Source organism: Grammomys surdaster, unplaced genomic scaffold, assembly GCF_004785775.1.
Source record: "Grammomys surdaster isolate TR1022 unplaced genomic scaffold, NIH_TR_1.0 126197, whole genome shotgun sequence".
NCBI classification, from domain to species: Eukaryota; Metazoa; Chordata; class Mammalia; order Rodentia; family Muridae; genus Grammomys; species Grammomys surdaster.
Window position 1 is genome coordinate 347,315 of NW_021621002.1, and position 25,167 is coordinate 372,481.

Genomic DNA, 25,167 nt, shown 5'->3' on the forward strand with positions numbered 1-25,167 from the left:
AGACCTTCAGAACAGAACACTGATTATCAATCACTAAGAAAATAACAGATAACTAGGACCCCATGAATCTTCTGCAGGATAAAAGACACCATCTTTCAGAAAAATTAGACAGCTACAGAATGAAAAAATATTTTAATCAACTACCCATCCTGTACAGGGCTTTTCTTAGGATTTCTATAGGGGTAAAAAAAAAAAAACATGAACCAAAAGCAAGTTGCAGAAAAAGGGGTTTATTCAGCTTACACTTGCACAGTACTGTTCATTAACATCAACAACTACAAATGTCAGGACAGAAACACAGAGAAAGGAGGATCCTAAAAGGAGTAGGTGATGCAGAGGACCCAAAGGGTGTTGCGTACTGTCTTGCATTCCCAGAATGTTTTCTTACAAAACCCAAGACCACTAGCCCAGGAATCATACCACCCAAAATGGGGTGGCCACTTCACCGCTGATCACTAATTGAGAAAATGTCTTACTGATGGTTCTCATAGAGGCATTTCCTCAACTGAGGTTCCTTCCTCTCTGATGACTCAAGCATGTATCAAGTTGACAGAAAGCCAGCCAGTACTGGACTGATACCTAAAATATATAAAGAACTCAAAAACCTTAATATCAATGAAACCAATAACACTATTTAAATGTGAGGAACAGATCTAAACAAATCATTTCCAAAAAAGGAAACTCAACTGGCAGAGACATATTTAAAGAAAAGTTCAACATCCCTAGTCATCAGTGTAATGCAAGTTAAAGGGACTTTGTTATTTAACCTTATACCAGACAGAATGGCCAAGATCAGTGAGGCAATTTATACTTAATGCTGGCAAGGATGTGGAATAAGAAGAATACTCATGCATTACTCTTGTGAGCACAAACATGTACATTCACAGTGGGAATCAATATTGTGTTTCCTTAGGAAGTTGAAAAGATCTACTTCAAGAAGCAGCTATACCAGTATTAAACATATACTCAAAGGACACTTCATCCCACTACAGACAAACTGAATATTCATAATGTCTAGAAACTAGAAACAACCTAGAGGTCCATCAACAGATGAATGAACAAAAAATGTGATAGTTTTACATATAAAATTCATAGACCACATGAAGCTCGAGAATAAGGAAGACCAAAGTGTGGCTATTTCATGGGGAATAAAATGCTCACAGGAAAAAATATGGAGACAAAGTATGGAGCAGAGATTGAAGGAAAAGCCATCCAGAGACTGCCCCAATTGGGGTTCCATTCCATGTAGTCATCAAATGCAAACACTATTGCAGATGCCAATAAGTGCATACTGACAGAGCCTGATATAGCTGTCTTGTGAGAGGCTCTGCCAGAGCCTGACAAATACAGAGGCAGATGCTCACAGCAAACTATTGGAGTGAGCACAGGATCCCCAATGGAGGAGTTAGACAAAGGACTGAAGGAGCTGAAGGAGCAGAAGAATCTTGCAACCCCATAGGAAGAACAACAATATTCACCAACCAGATTCTGTAGAGCTCCCAGGGACTTAACCACCAACCAAGGAGTACATATGACGGAATACATGGCTCCAGCCAAATGTGTAACAGAGGATGGCCTTGTTTGACATCAATGGGAGAAGAGGACTTTGGTTTCAAGGCTCGATGCCCAGTAAAGGGGAATGCCATGTGGGGAGGTGGGGGTGGGTTGGGGGAGCACTCTCATAGAAGCAGGAGGAGAATATGGGATAGGGGAATTCCAGGGGTGTGGGGGGATAACACAGAAAAGAAAAATAACTAATAAAAAAAAGGAAAAAGAAAAAGAACATAGCTGAGCCATAATCAGAATTTATTACAGTGTTGAAATGATGGATGATGGTGGTAAACTCTTATGATCCAGAGCTAGAGAGGTACAGACAGGATAATCCCTGAGGCTTCTATCTTGGTCCAGGTCACAAAAAAAGATGCCCATCAAGACATCATATTAGTGACATATGAAGAACAACAGTTAACATTATCTCCTGGCCTCTATGTATAAACACACCTCGTTCAGCCGAGCACACACACACATATATAAATGCATATAGATACACAAAAAACACATTGTACAACATGTATGTGAAAACCAAATTTTTTCCATTAATATTTCAATTAGTAGATAAAATGAAGTACAAATAAACAGGCACATGACAGTTTCATAACAGATCCCTTAAGAAAATGGGGTAAAAATGGAAACATGAAATTCATATTATTTTTATGGATCCACATAATTTATATGCACTTTACATATAAATTACTAATAAACAAACAAATAAAAAGCTACAACAAAAAATTTAAAATATTTTTAATGAGTGAACAAAAATTAAAAGCAAAAGAAAGATTCAAAGTGAGTATCAGTGAGGATATTCCTTTGAGTAATCTAAGCATCGAAACAATATTTACTATATAGGGTAAAAAAATAGAGAGACTTCATATAGAATTATCAACTTATTGTGTACAATTAACTTAAGAATTCTCTACTATTTGAAAACAGAAGTGTCATAAGAATGTATATGTGTTATTAGCACAAATTTTATTTAAATCATATGAAGAATCTTGCTTTGCTACCTGTACCATTAAAGTTTAAAAACAATCTGTATTTCAAAACAAAATAATTGGTGCTACACAGGAAGCATCTTTGTATCTAGTGGTCACTCCAACTCCAGGGGATGACATGACATCTTCGCATTCTATGGATGCCAGAAATGCACTCTGACACAGCCCTTGTACATATAAACATAAAAAATAAATACCTTTTTAAAGAAGAGAGACAATATCTCTTTAAAAACATATATGGTGGCATTTTGACTGCAAGTTTTTCATCATAATGATTATTCTGTTATCAAAACTGATTTGTAACAATGGAGTAACTGTGGGATACACACTCATCACAAACTTCTGAACAGTCAGGACGACTGGATCATACCTCCATAACAGGAATGAGGTCGTTGAGATAATGAGGTCTACCCAATACATGACCACAAAGAAAACCACCAGCAGCAAGATTGTCAGGGTTGCCCTTTTCTCTGGAGATGCTCTCAGCTGGCTGTTGCTATGAAGATGCTTGCATTGCCTCTGATGTCTTAACAAGATAATAACCATGTATGTGCTTGCAGTAACCATGACTCCTACAAGAAACACATCTCTGGATGTTGCCACTGTTAAAATCACTCCTCTTGTCATGTAATTCATGGCTAAGTGTGAACAATATTTACTGACCTTCATCTGACTGGTGTCACTCACATTGGTATAAGCTCCAACATAGAAGATCCAGTTACTACTTAAGGATATATTGAAAGACCAAATACAGAAGAAAGCATAAATCATGTATTTTTTAAGTTTTTGTTTAAATTTTGCCAAAAGTGAGGTACTGGGACTGATAGTGACAGACTGAACTACACTCAGGAGACAGGTGGTGCAGATAGAGAGGCCTCTCATCACCCTGCTTATGTAAAAAGTTGCCTTACATTTGAAGTCATTCTCAATGTTCAATGATGCAAACAAATCTGTAAGCCAAATATCCCCTGCAGTGAGGACCATCATTATGTGAATGAAGGTCAGTTGACAGGAGATCAGGTCCGTGAGCTTAGGTCTATGACCTAAAACTAAGAAAATATAGAAACAAAGAAGAAACATGTTGGCTAGGACTCCAAGTCCAGCTGGGAAATAAAGGACATTCTTGAGTGAGAACATAAGTGGAGAGTGTATTCATATTAAGAGATTAGGGGAAGCTTATTTCATATAACTGAAAAAATAATAAGGCACACATCAAGTATATGATACACTGACTATATTATCATTCTCTTTCGATACTAATTCTTAAATAACCTATTTAATTTTGATATTCCAGACTGTACATCATAGTCTACATTTCTATGTCTTCCATGTATCTTCTCTATATAGAGAAAATTATAGAGAATAAATAAATCCATAGTCATATCTGTACAGAATGCTCACTTTGTGGGCCTGAATTACACCCCAGTCTCATTTCTTAGAAATTCAATCCTATTGACTGAATTGCCTCATTTATTGTTAACACCTAAAACAATAGTGATAAGCACAGAATGTTAATCATATCAAGAACATAAATCAGTCATATTAATCTCAAAAATATTCAAAAGAAAAATTGAAAATATTAAGTTAGTCATTCTCATATTTTAAAATTTTACAGTGCTCTATTTTACAACTATTCATGCTTTGATTCATAATTCTAATGCAATCACAATAATAATTCATGATAATCACAATGGGTTAATCAGCCAAATGTCTTTCTCAATCTGTATTAATGTTCCATTTTTTAAGAAATATTACATCCCCAGAATCTGAATTGAAGAGACAGATTCAATTGGAGACCATTAGTTAACTTTTCCCACCCTATGACCATGAACTGTGGTTCCAAATGCTCCAAGGCCTCTCCAACTTTAGTTCCCATCCCATTACCTTTTGTGAAACTTCAGGTTTAAAAAACTAACACCCAACTAACAAGACAAAGAGCATTTTTCATTCCTTTTAGGTGGGGCAGTGTCATTAATTAATAGGACAAGTAGTTATGGCTTTTAAGAAATCCATGTGGATATTTGACTTACCTACCTCTTTATTCTGTATTCATCCCCTTCCACAATCTAAGAAGCTGCAACTTTCATATTTCACTGTAGAGATCATTTGTACCCTGCTATTCTGCTCTGTATTGCTTCCCTCCCACCCTTATATGGTCAATGATCTTCTTTTACTCTCCTGGTTTCTGTAGTTATTATAGACTACCTACATCTCCCCAATAAGAGAGAACATGTGACATGAAGACAAACAATATTATTGACACTGTATGACAAACTTGAACTCACTGACAATGACCAGATAGTGATCCTGTTTGGATGTTTCCATTTCACAACAGATTCCCTCTCATATAGTGGAAACCAAAGTTCCCAGTGTTACCATGTGTTTTCAGAGTTTCACACAACTGTCTTACATTTAGGGCCTACATTAATAATTTGACCTGGTGACTAAGATGAATTTATTATTGAATAATATTCACAATTTAAATCAGCTTGTGACAGAGAAATAAAAAATGACTACACTGAATAAGAATCTTGTAAGAAAAAGAGTATTCAATTATATTTTCAAGTTCATGCATATATTCCACATATATAGACACATGCATGTATGTATGAAAATAATTGAGAAGTTAGTGCCTGAGATCATTGTATGACTTTTCTATGAATATGACACAATAAGTCACACTTTTAATACTTACGTTATTTTGTTCTTATAAAATCTTAATCTAGTAAAGGAATGGGTTCCACCAATTACAAGAGGAAACATTGAATTCTCTCTCCAACAGAAATTTACAGTACCTGCACACTGGTGTTCTATTTATAAAAGCTACAGGACATGGAGTGGAGACGTGCCTCAGTGGTCAAGACCACATTATAATTTTGGAAAGACCTGGTTTGGTTCTCAGCAATGACATGTGACCATCTGTAACTCATGTTGAACGGGATACAAACTCTCTGACCAGGCACACAGGAGGTGCACAGATATTATATGTGGGCAAAATATACATAGTATAAAATAAGTAAATAAGGCTCAAGGAGATACTTAATTTAAGCCTTCATCTACAAACTGTAAAAACGATAGCCCAATTCTACTTTTCAAGCTACAGTTGAACAAACCATACACATGTAAATATTTATTATTAATTATACTTCAACAATTTATTAATATTCACAAATATTATAATTAATTTAAAAGATGATAATATAATAAGGTAAAAGATAGTAATGTAAAATGGTTTTTTCTTTCTTATTGGATATTTTCTTTATTTACATTTCAAATGTTATACCCTAACCAGTTCCCCCCCAACTGGAAAACTCCTATCTCATTGCTCCTCCCCATGCTTCTATGAGGGTGTTCTCACACAAACTCAGACCTCCTCACCCTAGCATTCTCCTTTCTTATACCAAATATATGCCCTATAACCTCTCTACTTCATACTACTGCTTTGTAAATGTTTATTACATACAGAAAGTGACAAATCTAAATCATAAACTAGCATCGTTCTTTGGAACTCACTAGAGCTGAGGGTTCGTGTAAAAAGAACATAGCTATCATAGGTAACAACACATTTGTTAACATGAACATACACTGAGAAAAATCAAGTTTTATTTAAAAAGAAAATTGCACTTTTGGTGGCTTCCGTGTAGGAATATTTATGTATGCATACTAAAACCCATAGTAAATCCATAAACTTTTATAATAGTGGAGAAACATGCACTATTGATTGACCCAGACCAAAGCCTAAGCACTTTGAAGTCATGTGTCTGAAAAAGCATGTAACAAGGGGAGAGAGACAGACAGAGAGGCATAGAAACAGACAGAGACAGAGAAACAGAGAGATAGACAGAGACAGAGAGAGAAATATCTTCATGCACAGCTCTACATTCTCTGTGTACTGTCACTTCACCTCTTCCTTTTCACAATATTTGATTTTAGAACAGTTTGATTTATGCAAATATAGTGATCTTTGTATTATGTTTGTGAAGAGTTAATAATATAGGGAACATACAAGTTCATTAAATCGAGAGTATCATTTTCATTTTAAGCTTCACCACACTTGGTGAGTAATGACCTAAAAGCTATATGACGAGTGAGAGAGAAGATACAGTGAGTATGTCTTTCAGGTGACAAACGAAATTGTGGGTGGATGTACTTCCCACTATCAGTAACATGACAGTTCTATGAATCTCTGAAAGAGGAAGTAATTGGCCACTGAAATTAGTTCTATCAAACCTTTATAAAATACAGAATACCAGTACAAACACATATGACTTTTTAAATAAAGAAATAACACATAGCTCTTACCTGATGCCCTTAAATTATTTGAATGCATGAAAACTTATTTGGAAATTAAATTTATCACAGTTGTAACTGGAAGCACACAGAGGCTGAGTAGAATATTATAATCTCACAATTATAAGCCTGATAGCTTGAGATGAATTATCAGAAGCAGAAGTATCACTGCAGAGACTGTGAAGAAGAAGTCATGCCCAGAGCTTCATCAGAAGTTGTATGGTGTACAGAAACTCAACCTGTACCTAAGACTATCTTCAGTCAAACCTATGATGCTCCTGTCTTAGTCTTGTCAGTGCTGGGATCATAGCATGTACCACCACACCTGTCTTCATCATACCCAGAGCTTCATCCCAAGTTGCATGGTGTAAGTTTGGGAAAGATGTGATAAGGTTCACTGTAAAACTGTGTGCATGTCTATGTATGTGTATATGTTTGAGTGTGTATATGTATGTAGTGTGCACAAGACTGAAGAAGAAAGAGAAGAGGAATGAGATAAATAGATGATAGATAGATAGATAGATAGATAGATAGATAGATAGATAGACACACAGACACAGAGAGAGAAAGATTAATGGACTAACAGGTCTAAAAATAGATCACAGGTATAGTGTGTTCTCGTGCTGCTACTGTGCATGCAACACAACATTTACAACACTCGAATGAATGGCTGAGAGTCATATCAAATATATTCATGAAATAAAATAAGCATCAAGGAAAATCGAAGTATGGGTGACCTGGTCAGATTCACAATCGTCCTGCTTAGTACACCAGCACAGGCTTTTAAACTAAATTATTCAAAACAAACAAAAAATTCTGTAATTCTTGTAAATATAAACTTACGTTTTTGACAACTGGTTTTTATGATGTTGATACTTTGGACCAGAAAATTAATGATTATTTTGTTCCATTTCATTAAGAATAATTTTATAATTCTACAGTCTCAGTATTCCAATTTAATTTTCTTGAATTTGTGCTTCTGTGTATGAAAGGAAGACAGAGACAGACAGGCAGACAGACAGACAGACAGACAGACAGACAGACAGATACAGGGACTCAATCTGTACCTAAGACTGTCTTCAATCAAACCTATGATGCTCCTGTCTTAGTCTCGACAGTGCTAGGATTATAGCGTGAGCCACTACACCTGCCTTCATTCTCCATTTTAAAATCATATATATTTATATATTTTCTAAATACGTGTGTATGTATGTATATGTATACATGTATATATGTATGTATATAAATATGTAATTGAGATTACAGGAAAAATAGATTTGTGATATTCATCCTCTAAACTTAAATTACTTTGCATTGTGTGCATTGGGGGTGTGTATGGGTGTAAGCAGACTTTAGGAAACAACTATTGAGAAACTATTTGAGAAAATCTTAGAATTTTTGACTTTAAATAATTTTATACTATTCAAGAATTGTGAATATATTTATCAGTGCTAGTGATAAGCTTACTCAATATTATTCAGTTTCAATGATACAAGGTTCAATTTAGAACACCTAAAATAAGAAAAAGGAATTCATTTTAATAAAATGACTAAAGCTTCTACTGAAAACTACACTTACATAAGGATAACTTTACCAGTGTTTAATAAAGGAAGTGAGATTTCCAAATATTTGTGAAGTGTCAATGAAATATCTACTTTATGAGAAATCATTGCAACATATTAAGCAAATCTATATAAATTTTTAAAATTATATGAGGCTAAGAGAGTTTTATACTTTACAATGTCAATTATTGAAACGTTCCTAAGAATTCATCATCATATGTGAATTTAACAAACTAGAAACTTACTTATAAAAATATCAGTTAATATCAGTTGTGTATTTATACCTTGAGTTTCATATAAATAAATGAGCTCAATCAGTTAACTTGAGAAAAGGGTAAATGGGAAAAAACAAAATACAATTCAAATGCGTCAGTATAATAAATAGACTCCAGGAAAAAATAAATGTCTCTCATTTGGTTTTCACTCCCCAAGACTGCTCAGGTGTCTTGTTACAGGGATGGAAAAGTAAAATAGTTGGCCACACCTAGTTAAAACCATGATTTTAGAATTCTTAGAGAACATACTAAATAAAATCCTTTGTCTGATAGGCTCCTAAAAAAGGTTGAGATGGAGTTACTTTTTAAGTATATGTCAGTGTAGATTCATTATAAAAAGTAATGTATGTCATGATATTTTCTTTTAATATATAATACTTAGTGATCATCTTCAGCCTATTAGCTGATTCTGTCTCTATCCATCCTTTTGCTATGCCCTGTCTACTAGCACAAATAGAAGAGTTGAAACTAAGTTAAATCAGTGTTTTTTATTAATCATTACATTGATATTCTTATGTCTGCAAGCATCTCAGGTTTATTTATGATACAATATAAATCAGAAGAAAATTGTATGCAAAAATTCTCTAATCATTTTTTATAAAATCCTGCTTCATTCTACCACCCACTACTCTCACTATAATGAAGAGAATTAAAAGAAAATCCACTCACCATCTGATCCTGTCATAAACATCCCTGTAGAATGAGGCCCTAAGAAGTAGTTATATGGAAGAAATGCCATCAGCTCATCTCCCTCTAGACCCACAGATATGATGTCATCTGGAAAAGGAACTTCTGACCTTGACATTGTTACAAAGTGGTAACATCAAATGGAAAAGTGAACTTCCCTAATTCCAAGAGAACAGTATAGTGGAAACACCTGAGCTCTGTGTGTCCCATGTGTGAGATATTCTCTGTAGGCCCTAACTGAGTGTGTGGATTGACAAATCCAAGTCCTTGTGAACAAAACAAAAGAAAGAATAATAATATCCATTTTAAAAGAAGGAGAAAAACAATTTAGATTCCCCAAGGTATCCATCCTGTTTCTAAAGCATTTGTGGTGCCCTCGATACTTTCTTGACAGTGGCTTCAGTGTGTTTCCTATAAATTAACAACTCTCTTGAGAAAATTAGAAAAATGTCACCTCCTCCAAACATACTAAGGGTAAGTGAACACACACAGGAGGAAATATAACTATATGATCATCAGGAATCTGGCTTTGGGGCTAGAACTGTTAGTTCTGTTGGCTTAATGTATGCTGAGAAAATATTGTGTATGTGGGACACCATAAAACAAATCAAAACTTCAAATTATAGGAATAGGTGACAGAGAAGAATTCCAAGTCAATGACAAACACAAGAACTTCAATAAGATCATAGAGGAAAACTGCACCAAAGTCACAACTATATAATTTAAGAAGCCCACAGAATAAAACAAAAAATGAAACCAAGACCACAAACAAATAAATTCCATGTATCCTATAGTTAAAACACTAAGTATACAAAACAAATAAAAACAAACTGTGAATTGAAAGCTCTGAGAAAAAATGCAAGTCACAAATAAATAAAAGCCATCAAATGGAAAGGAGAATTTCCATAATTCCAGGAAAACATTGGAATACGAACAGCTGATTTCTCAAGGTAAACTTTCAAAGCCAGAAGATCCTGCAGCAACACATACCAGGTCAAAAATGACAACCAATCTAAAGTGATACATCCATCAGCACGACTTGTATGAATGAAGAATAGTTTTCCACAACATGGACAATGTAAAAAAGCTTATATTCCACAAACTATATTTAAAGGAAAACAGGAAGTATTATTCAGGGCTGAAAAGAGGAAAGAACATAGCAGTAAGGCAAGGAAAAATATGAAGCCATAATTATCAAAACAAAGATTACCACTAAGATCACAACACCAAAAATCAACAACATGAAGACCAGAACTAACACAGTTATTTCAATAATAATTCAAATATGAATGGCCTCAATTCACCACTCAAAAGACAGAGAGTGAATGAATGAATCAAAAACTCAATCCAATTCTCTACCGCCTGCAAGAAACACACCTTAGTTTTAAAAGATAGGCATAAGCTTTGAGTAAAATGATAGGCAAGAGTACCCCAGTCAAATGGAATTAAGAAAGCAGGAGTCACTATCCAAACATCTGACAAAATAGATCACATCCACAAAGGGGATACAGAAATCAATGCCAACAATAAGTATGAAAGAGGTGCACGGATAATGATTATTTTCATATCTCACTATAGTTGGCCTACAGAAAAAAAAAAAAAAAGAGAACTCCGTCATGCAGCATCCATTCATGGAGAATGACTGTTAACTACAATGAACCTAATGTGAAAGTTTCGGTAATGGCACTGGTTCTACAGGATGTGACATCTGAGCCAATTAACATATTTCCTGATGCCTGTAAGCTGATAGTGACCTCACCAATGCTTTTAAAACACTTGTCCATAAGGTCTAAACAAAGCAATGTGTTTCCAGTTGGCAATGCCAGGAGTAAATATTTACACTTCTTCCTCAAAATATACTAATTTGCCAGCCCTATATCACAAATTAGTCTAAAGAGATTTTAATTCCTGAATCTACCTCAAGATATCATGCTGGTCTACTATATTGATGTCACTGTATGGCTTGGATCAGATAAGCAAATGGTAGCAACTTTTGGGGTCTTGTAGATAAAACACATGAACATTAAAAGACTGGAAAATAATTTTAAGCAAAATTCAAGGACTTTCTACCTCAGCAAAAATGAGTCCATTTTTTAACCCAAAATGTATGCTGTCTACAAGAAATGCAGGCACAGAGGATGGAGCAGAGACTGAGGGAAGGGTAAACCAATAAGCAGACCAACTTGAGACCCATCCCATGGGTAAGCACCAATCCCTACCTCTATTTATGATACTCTATTATGCTTACAGAAATGAGAAATTTGTCTGCTGAAAGGCTCCACCCAACAGCTGACTCAGACGGATTTAGATACTCACTACCAGAAATTGGATAGAGCTTGGGGACTCTTATGGAAGAACAGGAGGAAAGACTGTGGGCCCCAAAGGGGACAGGAACTCTATAGGAAGACCAACAGAGTCAACTAACCTAGACACTTCAGGCTCTCATAGTCTGAACCACCAACCAAAAATCACAAACAGCCTAAACCTACTACTCTAAAAATACATATATCATATGATCAGCTTGGTCTTCATGTGGGTCCCTAACAACTGGAAAGGGAGCTATCCCAAAAGTTATTGCCCATACATGGGATATGTTCTTCTAGCTCAGCTACCTTCTTTGGCCTCAGTGGTGAAGGAAAGACCCTAGCCATGTAGAGACTTGAAGGGCCAGGGTAGGGAGATACCTAGAATGTTCACCAACCACTAAGAAGAGAAAAGGAAGGGGTATGGAGGATTGTGGGAAGGACTGAATTGGAGTGTAGCAGTGTGTGGTGTTCAAGGAAAAAAGGACAGAATACCCAGAATACAATCCACAGAACTCAAGAAAGTTAAGCTGAAGGGCCCAAATGAGGATGCTTTCTTGGGAGGGAGAAGAAAGCAATTACAGGAGGCAGAGGAATGGAGGGAAGAACCTGGGTAGGAGAGGGGAGGGTGAGGAGAAAAGGAAAAGATGATCAGGTATTGGGAATGCTGAGAGGGAAACAGGATTGAAGTCTTGAGGGCCAGAAGAATGAGTGGAAATATGAAATCTCAGAAGATAGGAGTTGAGGCTACCCTCTAAAACATACTAGAGACCTAGAAAATGAGAGACTCGAGGATTCAATGAGAGAGTTCTTGAATGAACTACCCAACAGTGCAGAGCAGGAACTTGTCAAGTCTACCTCCAGTAGGAAAACTATGTATCAAGAGAAAAGATGGGGTTGCCATACCACAATCAAAAACTCTGAGGCAAAATTGGTCCTAAAAGAACTGCAGGGGCAAAACTGGAAAAGAGTCTGAGAAAAAGGAGGTCCAGTGACTGGTCCAAATTGGGATCCAACTCAAGGGGAGGCTCCAAGGCCTGACACTGTTACTGACACTATGATGTGCTTACAGTCAGTAGCCTAGAATGGCTGTTCTCTGAGAGGCCTAACAAGCAACTGACCAAGACAGATGCAGCTAATTGCACCCAACCAATGGACTGAAGTCAGGGACCCCTGTGGTAGAATTAGGGAAAGGCTGAAAGAAGTTGAGGAGGAGGGCAACCCCACAGGAAGACCAGCAGTCTCAACTGATCAGGACCCTCAAGATCTCTCAGACACTGATCAACACTCAGACAGCATACACTAATTGGTACAAGACCCTGGAAACATACAGTAGAGGACTGCCTAGTCTGGACTCAGTGAAAGAGAACACACCTAAACATTTAAATGCTGAGAGGCTACAGGAAGTTAGAAGTCCTGGCATGGGTGCTAACGAACATCCCCTTTGATACAGGAAGGGGAGAAATGGATTGAGAAACTGTTGGAAGGCAGACTAGGAGGGAGATAACATGTAGACTGTAAAATAGGACTAAAGTGAATTTTTAAAAATTTATATTAAATTACATTTTGAAATTACCTATTAAACGCATATAAAACACTGAGACGGATATTGAAATGTAGCTGTACACAATTGGCAGTGCCTAGAAGAGGGACAGGTAGAGAAAGACTAAGTTCTACTTAATGGGCAGACAAATGGGTGTCTCATTATGTTCCAGTGTGTATATGAACAATATAAAATGGACATTTTTTTCTTTCACCTTTTTCTTTGAGAGGTAGAGTAGAAGAATGGAGGCCCATGGAGGAAGAGTGGGATGTGGTGGAACAGATAAGGGAGGACTGGGAAGTGAGTAAAGTAAAATCAAGTACAATACTATGGAATTCCCAAATAATCAATACAAATATCATGTTTGACCAAAAAAAGAATGTTGCTCAAAGTATTTTTGCTTTGTTTTTAATTTTATTGATTTATTTTATTGTGTGAGAATTTCCAGCAAACATACAGTATATTTTTATAAATATTCCCATCAATTTTTCCTCTCTAATTTCTTCCCTCTCTCTCACCAGTTGCTTATCTCTTTTTTTCCCAATCTCCTTTTATACCATTTAATTACATTCAAGTATTAACATCAGTTCTAGGTTGAGGAACTAGTATAGCAATAGATGCAAATAGTCAAGAAGGAAGCCAGACAATAAACACAAATAATCAAAGAACAACCAAGGCAATGAACAAAGTCCAGTGATCATTCCCATATTCAGTTTCTAAGTGCATATGAGGATGACCAAATTATATGAGCCTACTTCCCTGTCCTAGCCAAGAATCATTTTCATGCCTAAAGCCTACTTCTTTGCTCTAGCCTAAGATTTAGATTCCTGCCTGAAATTACTTCTTTGTGCAAGCCTAAGATTTAGATTCTTGCCTGAAATAACTTCTTTGTTCTAGCCTAAAATTTAGATTCCTGCCTGAAATTATTCATTTGTCCAAACTAATGTCACATTCCTGCCAGAAGCCCATTTCCTTGTCCTTGACCAATGTAAGATTCCTACAAAGAAGCCCATTTCCTTGTCCTGGGCCAATGTCAGATTCCTGCCAAGATGCCCCAAAACCCTCCACGTCTCCCCCCTTTTTGTTTCACAAACAAGACTGAGCCTGTATTCGGTCTTTCTGACAAGAATGCCTCCCTTATCTGTCATGGAATATGCATTATCAAAAGCATTCCACTTCTGTCTTAGGTTGGTAAACCTCTGTGAAGAATCTTACCCATCCTTGGCATACAAGCCTGTTAAATTAGTAACTCTGTCTGGGGATTCAGTTTCAATTTCAAACCATGTACTTTGGCGACCCCATGTTGATGTTGATAAAGACAAGCCTTAACACAAAGGATAGGAATAAAAGTATTCCAAGGAAAAAAGGACTAGCAGGATCAATCTATAGATGCCATTCTTGAAGCTTGACCAAAATAAAAATACTGATCTCAGACCATGGATAATTTTATGTGCAATATCTGCAATATCAAAGCTCAGCAGAGCAGCATTCTTTAAATTCATAATCACACTATGCAAAGTTAAAACATCCAGAGAGGTGTTAGATATGCCAAATACCATTGCAAACATCTTTAAACTTTTTCCTAATTATGATGATTGTCATTGTAAATTTTAGAAGTAACACAACTCCATTGGTATTTGGCATGACACTGGAAATGGTTCCTTACTCTTAAACTCTCAACCTTCTTCCAATATTTTAAATAGGATAAAAAGCATCAATCTGTCATTCCAAACAACTATCTAAGCCTCTTAAATACTCAACATGAGTAACAAATTTTTTGCTAAATGATTAACAAAAGTAGCTTTCTTAACTTCTTGTGTCAAAGCAATTGCAGAAGCAGTGGTGCTAGCTATTAATGTAATTAAAGCTGTTATGACAGCAATAATCATGAAATTCTGCCTCCAAGCCCTCACATTACCCCACACTGGAGCGTCCATCCTTCATGGGACCTCTTCCATCAATGCAGACATGGCCATCCTCCTCTATATATACTGCTAGAGCCATAGGCCCGTCCATGTGTGTTCCCAGACTGGTGGTTTAGACCTTGGGAGCTCTGGTTGGTTGCTAGTGTCACTCTCCGAATGCATCCCCAAAGCTCTTCAGTTCCTTCAATCCTCCCTCTACTCCTCCATTGTTTAGTTTCTGTTTCCAATGTCTATCCATTGCTGCGAGTGGGGTGTTGAAGTCTGCCACTATTATTGTGAGAGGTTCAAAGTGTGCTTTGGGCTTTGATAAAGTGTCTTTTATGAATATGGGTGCTCTGGCATAAGGAGCACAGATGCTCAGAATTGAGAGTTCATCTTGGTAGATTTTTTCCTTTGACAAGTATGAATTATCTGTCCTTCCTTATCTTTTTTGACAACATTTGGTTGAAAACCAATTTAAATCAATATTAGAATGGATACTTCATCATGTTTTTCAGGACCATTTGCTTGAAGAAATGTTTTCAACCCTTTTATCTTGGTGTAGTGTCTGCATTTGTCACTGAGGTGCATTTCCTGTATGCAGCAAAATCCTGTGTCCTGTTTACATACCCAGTTCATTAGTCTAGGACTTTTTATTGGGGAATTGAGTCCACTGATGCTAAGAGATATTAAGGAAAAGCCATTTTTGCTTCCTGTTATTTTTGTTATTAGAGGGGGAATTATGTTTGTGTAGCTATCTTCTTTTGTGTTTATTGGCAGAAGATTACATTCTTGCTTTTTCTAGGGTGTAATTTCAATCCTTGTGTTGGAGTTTTCCACCTATTACCCTTTGTAGGGCTGGATTTATGGAAAGATATTGTGTCAAATTGCTAGTGTATGCTCTCTCCAGTTTCTTTTTGTAGTCACTTAGGGCTATGAGATTTCCTTATAGCAGTGCTTTCATTGTATCCCATAAGTTTTGGTATGAAGAGCCTTAATTTTCATTAAATTCTAAAAAGTTTTTAATTACTTTATTTTTTCCTTGACCAAGTTACCATTAAGTAAAGCATTGTTCGGTTTACATGTGTATGTGGACTTTCCATTGTTTTTGTTATTATTGAAGATCAGCCTTATTCCATGGTGATCTGATACGATACAAGAGATTATTTTAATCATTTTGTATCTGTTGAGACCTATTTTGTGACAAATTATATGATCTATTTTGGAGAAGGTACTATGAGGTGCTGAGAAAAAAAAAGTTTTATTCTTTTGTTTTAGGATGAAATGCTCTATAGATATCTGTTAAATCCATTTGGTTCATAACTTCTGTTAGTTTCAATATGTCTCTGTTTAGTTTCTGTTTCCATGACCTGTCTATTGCTGAGAATGGGGTATTGAAGTCTCCCATTATTATTATGTGAAGGGTAATGTGTGCTTTGAGCTTCAGTAAGGTTTCTTTTATGAATGTGGGTGCCTTGCATTTGGACCATAGATGTTCAGAACTGAGAGTTCATCTAGGTAGATTTTTCCTTTGATGAGTATGAACAGTCCTTCCTTTGTTTTTTGATAACTTTTGCTGGAAAGTTGATTTTATTCAATATTAGAAAGGCTATTCCAGCTTGTTTCTTTAAACTATTTGCTTGGAAAATTGTTTTCCAGCCTTTGACTCTGAGGTAGTGTTTATCACTGTGGTGCATTTCCTGTATGCAGCAATATTCTGAGTCCTGTTTACACATCCAGTCTGTTAGACTACTTCTTTTTATTGGAGAATTAAGTCCATTTATGTTAAGAGATATTAAGGCAAAATGTTTGTTACTTCCTCTTATTTTTTGTTATTAGAGGTGGAATTATGTGTGTAGCTATCTTCTTTTGGGTTTGTTTTAACGTTACATTCTTGCTTCTTCTAAGTTATAGTCTCCATCCTTCTGGTGGAGTTTTCCATCTATTATCCTTTGTAGGGCTGGATTTGTGGAAATGGGGTTCCCAGGACTTGCTATGGTAGGAGAACTGGGTTCTTTTTTTTTAGGCAGTCCTTTTTCTTTGTAACATCTCTAAGTCTTAAAGCAAATTTTCTTTTATTCTTGTCTTTTTTTGTTGCATTTGCAGGCAGCAGGAAGAATAACCTGATTGGATTGAGGAAAGCTGTAGATTAAACCATACATTTGTGTGTGTGTCTGTGTGTGTCTGTGTGTGTGTGTGTGTCTGTGTGTGTGTGTACATGTGCACAAATGCCTGTTTTCCAGTGTAAATTTGTAATCATGATGTTTCAATAATTTTATGCATGTTTGTAGGCATGAACACTTAAAATGTACATGTGTGTATTCAAGTGCACATATACATATGTATATTTGAGAAATGGACGAATCTGCTGATTCCTCTTAATTTCTCACTTACCATTTTGGTCTTATTAGCCTATATTCTGATCTAAGAAGATTTTCAGAGGCACCATGGTTCCCACAGGGAAGATACGTTTTCTGACCATAGACTATTGGTTTTGTTATTTTTTGAATGGCTAGAGATTGTGTCTCACTGTTCTCCACAAATGCATGTCTTCTCTCATGCAAAGCATGAGAGCCCAAGTGTAGGATTGTGGTCCATGATTTGTCAATATGTATCACTAAGTCTTCCATACAGTGTGAACCAAAAGAATTCCCTAAGAGTCTTGCCATCCTCCTCTTCCTTAATCCCTCCAGCTATACCTTCAATGTGGGATAATGCTCATGGAGAACCCCAGAAAGTGACAGTTTAACCTATCCCACTTACCTCATTGCTATCTTCCCTGAATGCCATCCAAACAACCAAAGAACGCAAATCTCTGCTGTAGAGGCTTGGAACTGGCCTGTCACAAGTATTGGCTTCCAGAGTCAAGCAACTTTCTGTGGCCTCAGATTCCTCATCTTGAGAAAGAGGATTTGGGAGCATGTTCTATGAAGTCATAGTAAACATTAGCAAAGAAGGCTACAGAAACCCCAGGGGGACATAATTCAAAGTGTGAAGTGCAAGCAATTTTCATCTTTCACAGTTGATGTCATCATAGCACCAGGTAATCAACATCCTTTCCACACCACACTCTGGGATGAGGTGTTAAACATGGCCCAATAAAAGGGGCCAGGCAGTTTCTTCTTTCCTGACCCAGAGTGTCTTCCAGACTCCTCAAAAGTGACTCAGTGCTCATCTCTAATACATGTGAAGTGATCACTTTCTAGAAATCACATTGGCAACCCAAGGGCTACCATGATTACTCAGAGAAACCTCTTGGCAGAAGGAGATGAGGGAGGATATGGTACAATACACCAACGTGTAAAGAAGATTCTAACGCTCCTACCTATGACCTTCTAGGAACCCTGACAATGGATAGCCACTATTACCAATAGGTGTATGACCTGTTATGGAGATTAACTACAAATGTAATGATATTTATGAAGAATAAGGCAGAATCATGAATGTCTGTTTCTAATAACACCAATAGATTCTCCATTGCCATCATGATGGCACCCATGTTAACCAAAAGTACACTACATACACAGCACTGGTGTGCATTTTTGCACACTGTCTCCCTATAGTGTGGCTGTGTTCAACTACTAATGAGTGCTTTCCATCCTTTTAAACATAATGATTAGGCACATAGATGGGTCATCTGCCATGACAGCCTTTCCTGAGAGAAAAATGAGGATAAATTGCATGAAAACTTGGTTCTGGTGATGCCAGATAACCTGGCTATTTGTTCCTTATTTAGTAAACTTGTTTTTTTTTTTCATGGAATATCTTGGTTTCTTCATCTATAGAGATTGAGAGTTTTATGGGTATAGTAGTCTGGGCTGGCTTTGTATTCTCTTAGGGTCTGTATAATATCGGTCCATTCTGGTTTTTACGTTCTCTAGGGAGAAGTCTGGTGTAATTCTTATAGGTATGTCTTTATATGTTACTTGACCTTTTTCCCTTACTGCTTTTAATATTCTTTCTTTGTTTCGTGCATTTGATGTTTTAATTATTATGTGATAGTAGGAATTTCTTTTTGAATCTAGTCTATTTGGAGTTCTGTATGTTCTTGTATGTTCCTGGGCATCTATTTCTTTAGGTTAGAGATGTTTTTCTTCTATAATTTTGTTGGAGATATTTACTGGCCCTTTAACTTGAGAATCTGCACTCTAATCTAAACCTGTGATCCTTAAATATGGTCTGCTCATTGTGTACTGCATTTCCAGTACACAATGTTTGGGGTTAACAGCTTTTTGCATTTTGCATTTTCTTTGACACTTGTGTCAATGTTTTCCATGGTATCTTCTGCACATGGATTCTCTGTTCGCTCTCTTGTATTCTGTTAGTGATGCTTGAATCTGTGACTAATGATCTCTTTCCTAGGTTTTCTATCTCCAGGGTACACTCTCTTTGTGATTTCTTCATTCTTTCTACTTCCATTTTTATGTCCTGGATGGTTTTGATGAATTCTGTCACCTGTTTGCTTGAGTTTTCTTGAAGTTCTTTAACGGATTTTTGTTTCCTCTTTAAGGGCTTCTACCTGTTTACATGTGTTCTCCTGATTTCTTTAATGGAGTTATTTATATCCTTTTTAAAGTCCTCTACCATCAACATAAGGAGTGATCTTAAATCTGAATCCTGCTTTTCCGGTGTGATGGGGTGTCCAGTACTTGATATGGTGGGGGAACTGAGTTATGATGATGCCAGGTAACATTGGTTTCTGTTGCTTATGTTCTTGGGCTTGCCTTTCAACATCTGGTTATCTCTAGTGCTACCTGCACTCACTGTATCTGACTTGAGCCTACCTCTCCTGTTATCTTGCTTGTGTCAGAACTTCTCAGATTCCAGCTGTCTCTGTGATCCTGTGACCTTGAAAGCCCTTGGTGGAAGTATTCCTGGGACTTAGGCTACCTCTGAGATCTGGAATTCCTGAGATCCTGGATGTGATAAAGCTCCTGAGAATGCAGCTTCCCCCTCTGCTCTGAGTGCAGTGGTTCCTCCCCTGCTCTGAGTGCAGTGGTTCCACTGGGATGGGTCAGGATATGGTATCTTTACAGGAGCAAACCAGCTAGGAGTCTGCTACTCTATGTACAGTGGTTCTTCTAAAATGAGTCAGGATATGGTGTCCTCACCAGAATAGACCAGCTAGGAGTCTGCCCCAGCAGAAAGGACAAAGAGAGGGGTGGAAGGGCATGGTATTCTGGAGGGCTGGGTTTGGGTGGATGATGTGCCTTGAGTGCCCCAGATTCCCAGCTGCAGCTCTGGGGCATACGGTTGTGGGGGAGGATTCTTACCCACTGCTGTGAATACAGTGGTTCCTCTAGGATGGGTCAGAATGTGGTGCCTTCAGGAGAGAAGATCAGCTAGGAGTTTGCCCCAGGAGAAAGGTGATCAAGAGTATTAATATAGTGAAAAGAGTCATTTTATAAAAAGGAATCTATCAATTCAATTATATCCCCATTAAAATATGAACACAATCTCCAGAGAACTTGAAAAGATAATGCACAACACCATATGAAAATACAGAAAATAAAATAAACATAGAATATATATCTAAATACACTCCGGAACAATTAAAGAATTGCTAAAGGTATTATTAATTCCAAACATGGAAGGAGAAAGATCACTCCCTGGCCCAAATAATCATGGCCAAATTAATTAAAGCACACATTACTCAAAGCAAGCATATTTATTCATGTATACCAGCTACCTCCCCATGAATTGGGATTCAAGAGGTCAGCATTCAATGTGAGGAAGACAAGAGTTTTATAGCTCAATGGTATGGTGCTGCCAAGTGGGAGATTTAGTAAGAAAATTAGGTAGACTTACAGGAGCAGAACATAAGCATAACAAGTTAGAAAATCCTGAAACAAAGAAAAGGTTGCATCTGGGCATAACAAGGTAGTCATGGGTTGTAACGTCAACTTTTGAAACAAAGGAAGGGTTATAAGATGGATAAAAACAACTTTTTGAAATATAGACATGTATGCCATTCCAAGAATGAGCAGTACAAAACTGTCTATTCTTACAATGTGGAACATAGCCCAGTTTTTTGAGAAACAAAAGTTGAATAATAGACAAGAATAAACCTACTTTGTCTTTACTATAAGATGGCTTTTAAATCTAAGATGGCAGCAGGCTGGATATTCAGTAAAACCAGTCCTGATCTCAAACTGTACTATACAACTACAGGAATAAAAACAGCATAACATTAGCACAAAAGCAAAATGTTGATGAATGGAATAGAAGAGGAGACCCAGACGTAACATAATAAAACACTAGACACGTGATTTTTGATGAAGAAATAAGAAATACAAAATGGAAAATATACAATATCTTCAACAGATGATATGGATCAAAATTGATGTCTGCATATAGATGCTAATAGATCCATACTTAACATACTTCACAAAGCTCAAATACAAAGGGATCAAAAGTTTCAACATAACAACAGAAACACTGATACTGACAGACAAGAAAGGTGGGAATATATTGAAAATGTTCTCAAAGTAAAAAAAAAAAAAAGCCTTTCTAAACAGAACACTGATTGTCACTAAGAAGAACAATTAATAAATAGGACACCATGTATTTTCTGCAGGACAAAAGACACCATCCTTCAAAGAAATTACACAGCTACAGAATCAAAAAAATATTGTTAGCAACTACCCATGCTGTACAGGGCTTTTCTTAGAATTACTATAGCTTGAAAAAGAGCATGAACAAAAAGTAAGTTGGGGAAGAAAGGGTTTATTCAGCTTACACCTTCATAACGCTACTCATTAACAATGGAAAACAAGTCAGGACAGAAACTCAGACAGGGAGGATCCAAAAACAGGAGGTGATGCAGAGGCCCCAGAGGGGTGTTACTTACTGTCTTGCTTTCCCTGGTGTGTTCAGACTGCTTTCTTACAAAACCCAAGACCACTAGCCCAGAGATTATATCACCCACAATAGGCTGGCCCCTTGGCCACTGATCACTAATTGAGAAAATGTCTTACTGATGGTTCTCATAGAAGCATTTCCTCAACTGAGATTCCTTCCTCTCTGATGACTCAAGCTTCTATCAAGTTGACAGAAAACCAGCCAGTACTGGACTGATATCCAAGATATATGAAAAAATCAAAAGCCTTAATATCAATGAAAGCAATAACACTATTTAAATCTGGGGAATATATCTAAACAAATAATTTCAAAAAAAGGAAAGTCAGCTGGCAGAGAGATATTTAAAGAACACTTCAACATCCCTAGTCATCAGTGTAATGCAAGTTAAAGGGACTATGTGATTTAACCTTATACCAGACCGAATGGCCAAGATCAGTAAGGCAATTTACACTTAATGCTGGCAAGGATGTGGGTTAAGAACACTCATGCATTACTCTTTGGAGCACAAGCATGTACATTCACAGTGGTAATCAATATTGTGTTTCCTTAGGAAGTTGGGAAGATCTACTTCAAGAAGCAGCTATACCAGTATTAAATATGTACCCAGAAGACACTTCATCCTACTACAGACACACTGAATATTCATAATGTCTAGAAATTAGAAACAACCTAGAGGGCCATCAACAGATGAATGAACAAAGAAAATGTGATAGATTTTCATACAAAATTCATAGACCACATGAAGCTCACGAAAAAGGAAGACCAAAGTGTGGCTATTTCAGGGGGAACAAAATACTCACAAGAACAAATATGGAGACAAAGTGTTGAGCAGAGACTGAAGGAAAGGCCATTCAGAGACTGCCTCACCTGGGGATCCATCTCATATACAGTCACCAAGTATAGACACTATTGTGGATGCCAATAAGTGCCTCCTGACAGGAGCCTGATATAGCTGTCTCGTGAGAGGCTCTGCCAGAGCCTGACAAATACAAAGACAGATGCTCACAGCAAACCATTGAAATCAGCATGGGGTCCCCAATGGAGGAGTTAGAGTAAGGACTGAAGGAGCTGAAAGGGTTTGAAACCCCATAGGAAGAACAATATCAACCAACCAGACCCCCTAGAGCTCCCAAGGACCAACCAATGTGTACTCATGAAGGAATCCATGGCTCCATCCAAATATGTAGTAGAGGATGACCTTGTCTAGCATCAATGGGAGAAGACGCCCTTGGTTTTAAGGCTGAATGCCCCAGTAAAGGAGGATGCCAGGGTGAAAACGTGGGAATGGTTTGGAGAGGGAGCACCTCATAGAAGCAAGGGGAGGGAATGGGATAGGGGAATTCTGGAGGGGAACCAGGAAAAGAAATAACATTTGAAATGTAAATAAAGAAAATAGCTAATAAAAAGAAAAAAGAAAAAGAATGTTGCTCAGAAATTAAAAGGATAGAACTAGGAAACATCGTTCTGAGTTACATAATACAGACCACAAAACAAACAAGGTAATGTTATTGCTTATATGTGACATTTCACTATTAAGTCATTCATAATCAAACCATAATCCACATAACCATAAAGGTTAGGTATAGAGTAAGAGAAGGAGGGGAAAGTTGCTGAGAGGCCAAACATTTTCCAACTTTGGACCAGCTGCCATTTTGGAAACAACCTAAAAACTTGACCTACAGATGAATGCAAGCTGTACCCAAGTACCAAGAAAGATTCCAGGGCTTGTCTTTGGTCCATACCCCTCAGGTACTCACTAGATACTGCCTAGCTACAGTTACTCAAAGATTAGTCTGATTGTTTCAAATTTGCTTTCATACTGTTTATGATTATTCCCAGTCTTGCTTCAGAACACCAACCTGTCTGCTTACAACAGACATTCTACTAGATACTTCCTGGCTAAATCTCCTCACTTGCTTTCATTTCCTATAAAACCTTGTCCTGCTGAGGGTTTGAATCTGTTCTGCCTTCCCATTCTGCTATGTACGGATTTGGTTAGAGGAAAACCCAAGCTCGAGCTCATAATAAGGAGACCCTACTATGATTAAACAAAAATGGCTCTGTGGTGGTCTTTTTGGGGTACACAAACATTCCATAGCACAGCATGGCATGTCCCTAAAACAGAGAAATGGAATAGATAGTTATGGAATAAAGGGGCGGGGCAAGCTGATGCAAAAGTATCAAACTGAGAATAGTAGGGAAAGTGAAAGCCTTACTCAGAACTTATTACAATGTTGAAATGATGGAGGACGATGGTAAAGAATTGTGATGCCAGAACTAGAGAGGTAGAGACAGGAGAATCCCTGAGACTACTATCTTGGTCCAGGTCACAGAGAGAGATGCCCTATTAAGACACCAGATGAATGGTATATGAAGAACAACAGCCAAAGTAGTCTCCTGGCCTCCACCTCTACATATGAGACACTGTTCAGCTGTGTGCACACACACATACATAAATGCAATCAGATATTCAATAAACATGTTCTACAACATGTATGTGTATATATAAAAATTTATTTACCTTTATTTCAATGAGTAGATAAAATGAAATACAAATAAATAGGCACATGACATTTTATAATGAATAAGAAATTCATTATATAAATGGGGCAAAATGAAAACATGGAATTCACATTATTTTTGTTGATCCACATAAAATATGATTAAGGGGAAAAAAAGCTACAACAAAATAAACTCTTTTTGATAAGTGAAAGTAAATAGAAAGCAAAAGAAAGGTTAAAAGTGAATATCAGTGAGGATATTCCATTGAGTAAGATCAAATAATACTCACCATCAAAGCAATATTTATTATATAAAGTAAAAAGAAGAAAGCGAATTCATGTGGATGTATTAACTTTTTGTGTACAATTAACTGAAGAACTCTCTACTATTTGGAAACAGAAATGAAATACGAATGTATATTGTAATAGCACAAATTTTATTTAAATCATAAGATTGCTTTGCTATTTGAATCATTAAATTTTAAAGAATTTGTATTTTGGAAACAAAATAACTAGTACTAAAAGAATGATTACATATACTCAGCAGTAAGTCCAACTCCAGGGCATGCCATGACATCTTCCCACCTCTGTGGACATCAGAAATGCACACGTGCATGCAGTCTGGTACAATATTTGTACATATAAGCGTGAAATAAATTTATAACATTTTAAAGAGAGAAAACATTTTA

The 25,167-nt window shown here is 36.8% G+C and overlaps 1 protein-coding gene across 1 annotated transcript; it reads right to left on the reverse strand.

The window, feature by feature from the left end:
* Nucleotides 1-2,777: 2,777 nt before the first annotated feature.
* On the reverse strand, nt 2,778-3,698 carry LOC114613188 (vomeronasal type-1 receptor 90-like). The gene has a single exon (XM_028758380.1). The coding sequence runs from the start codon at nt 3,687-3,689 to the stop codon at nt 2,778-2,780; it is 912 nt and encodes a 303-aa protein (XP_028614213.1). The 5' UTR covers nt 3,690-3,698.
* Nucleotides 3,699-25,167: the final 21,469 nt, after the last annotated feature.

What these genes read in the sequence shown, in the direction of transcription:
- LOC114613188 (XM_028758380.1), bottom strand. Translation starts at nt 3,689, where the DNA reads ATGTTCTCACTCAAGAATGTCCTTTATTTCCCAGCTGGACTTGGAGTC.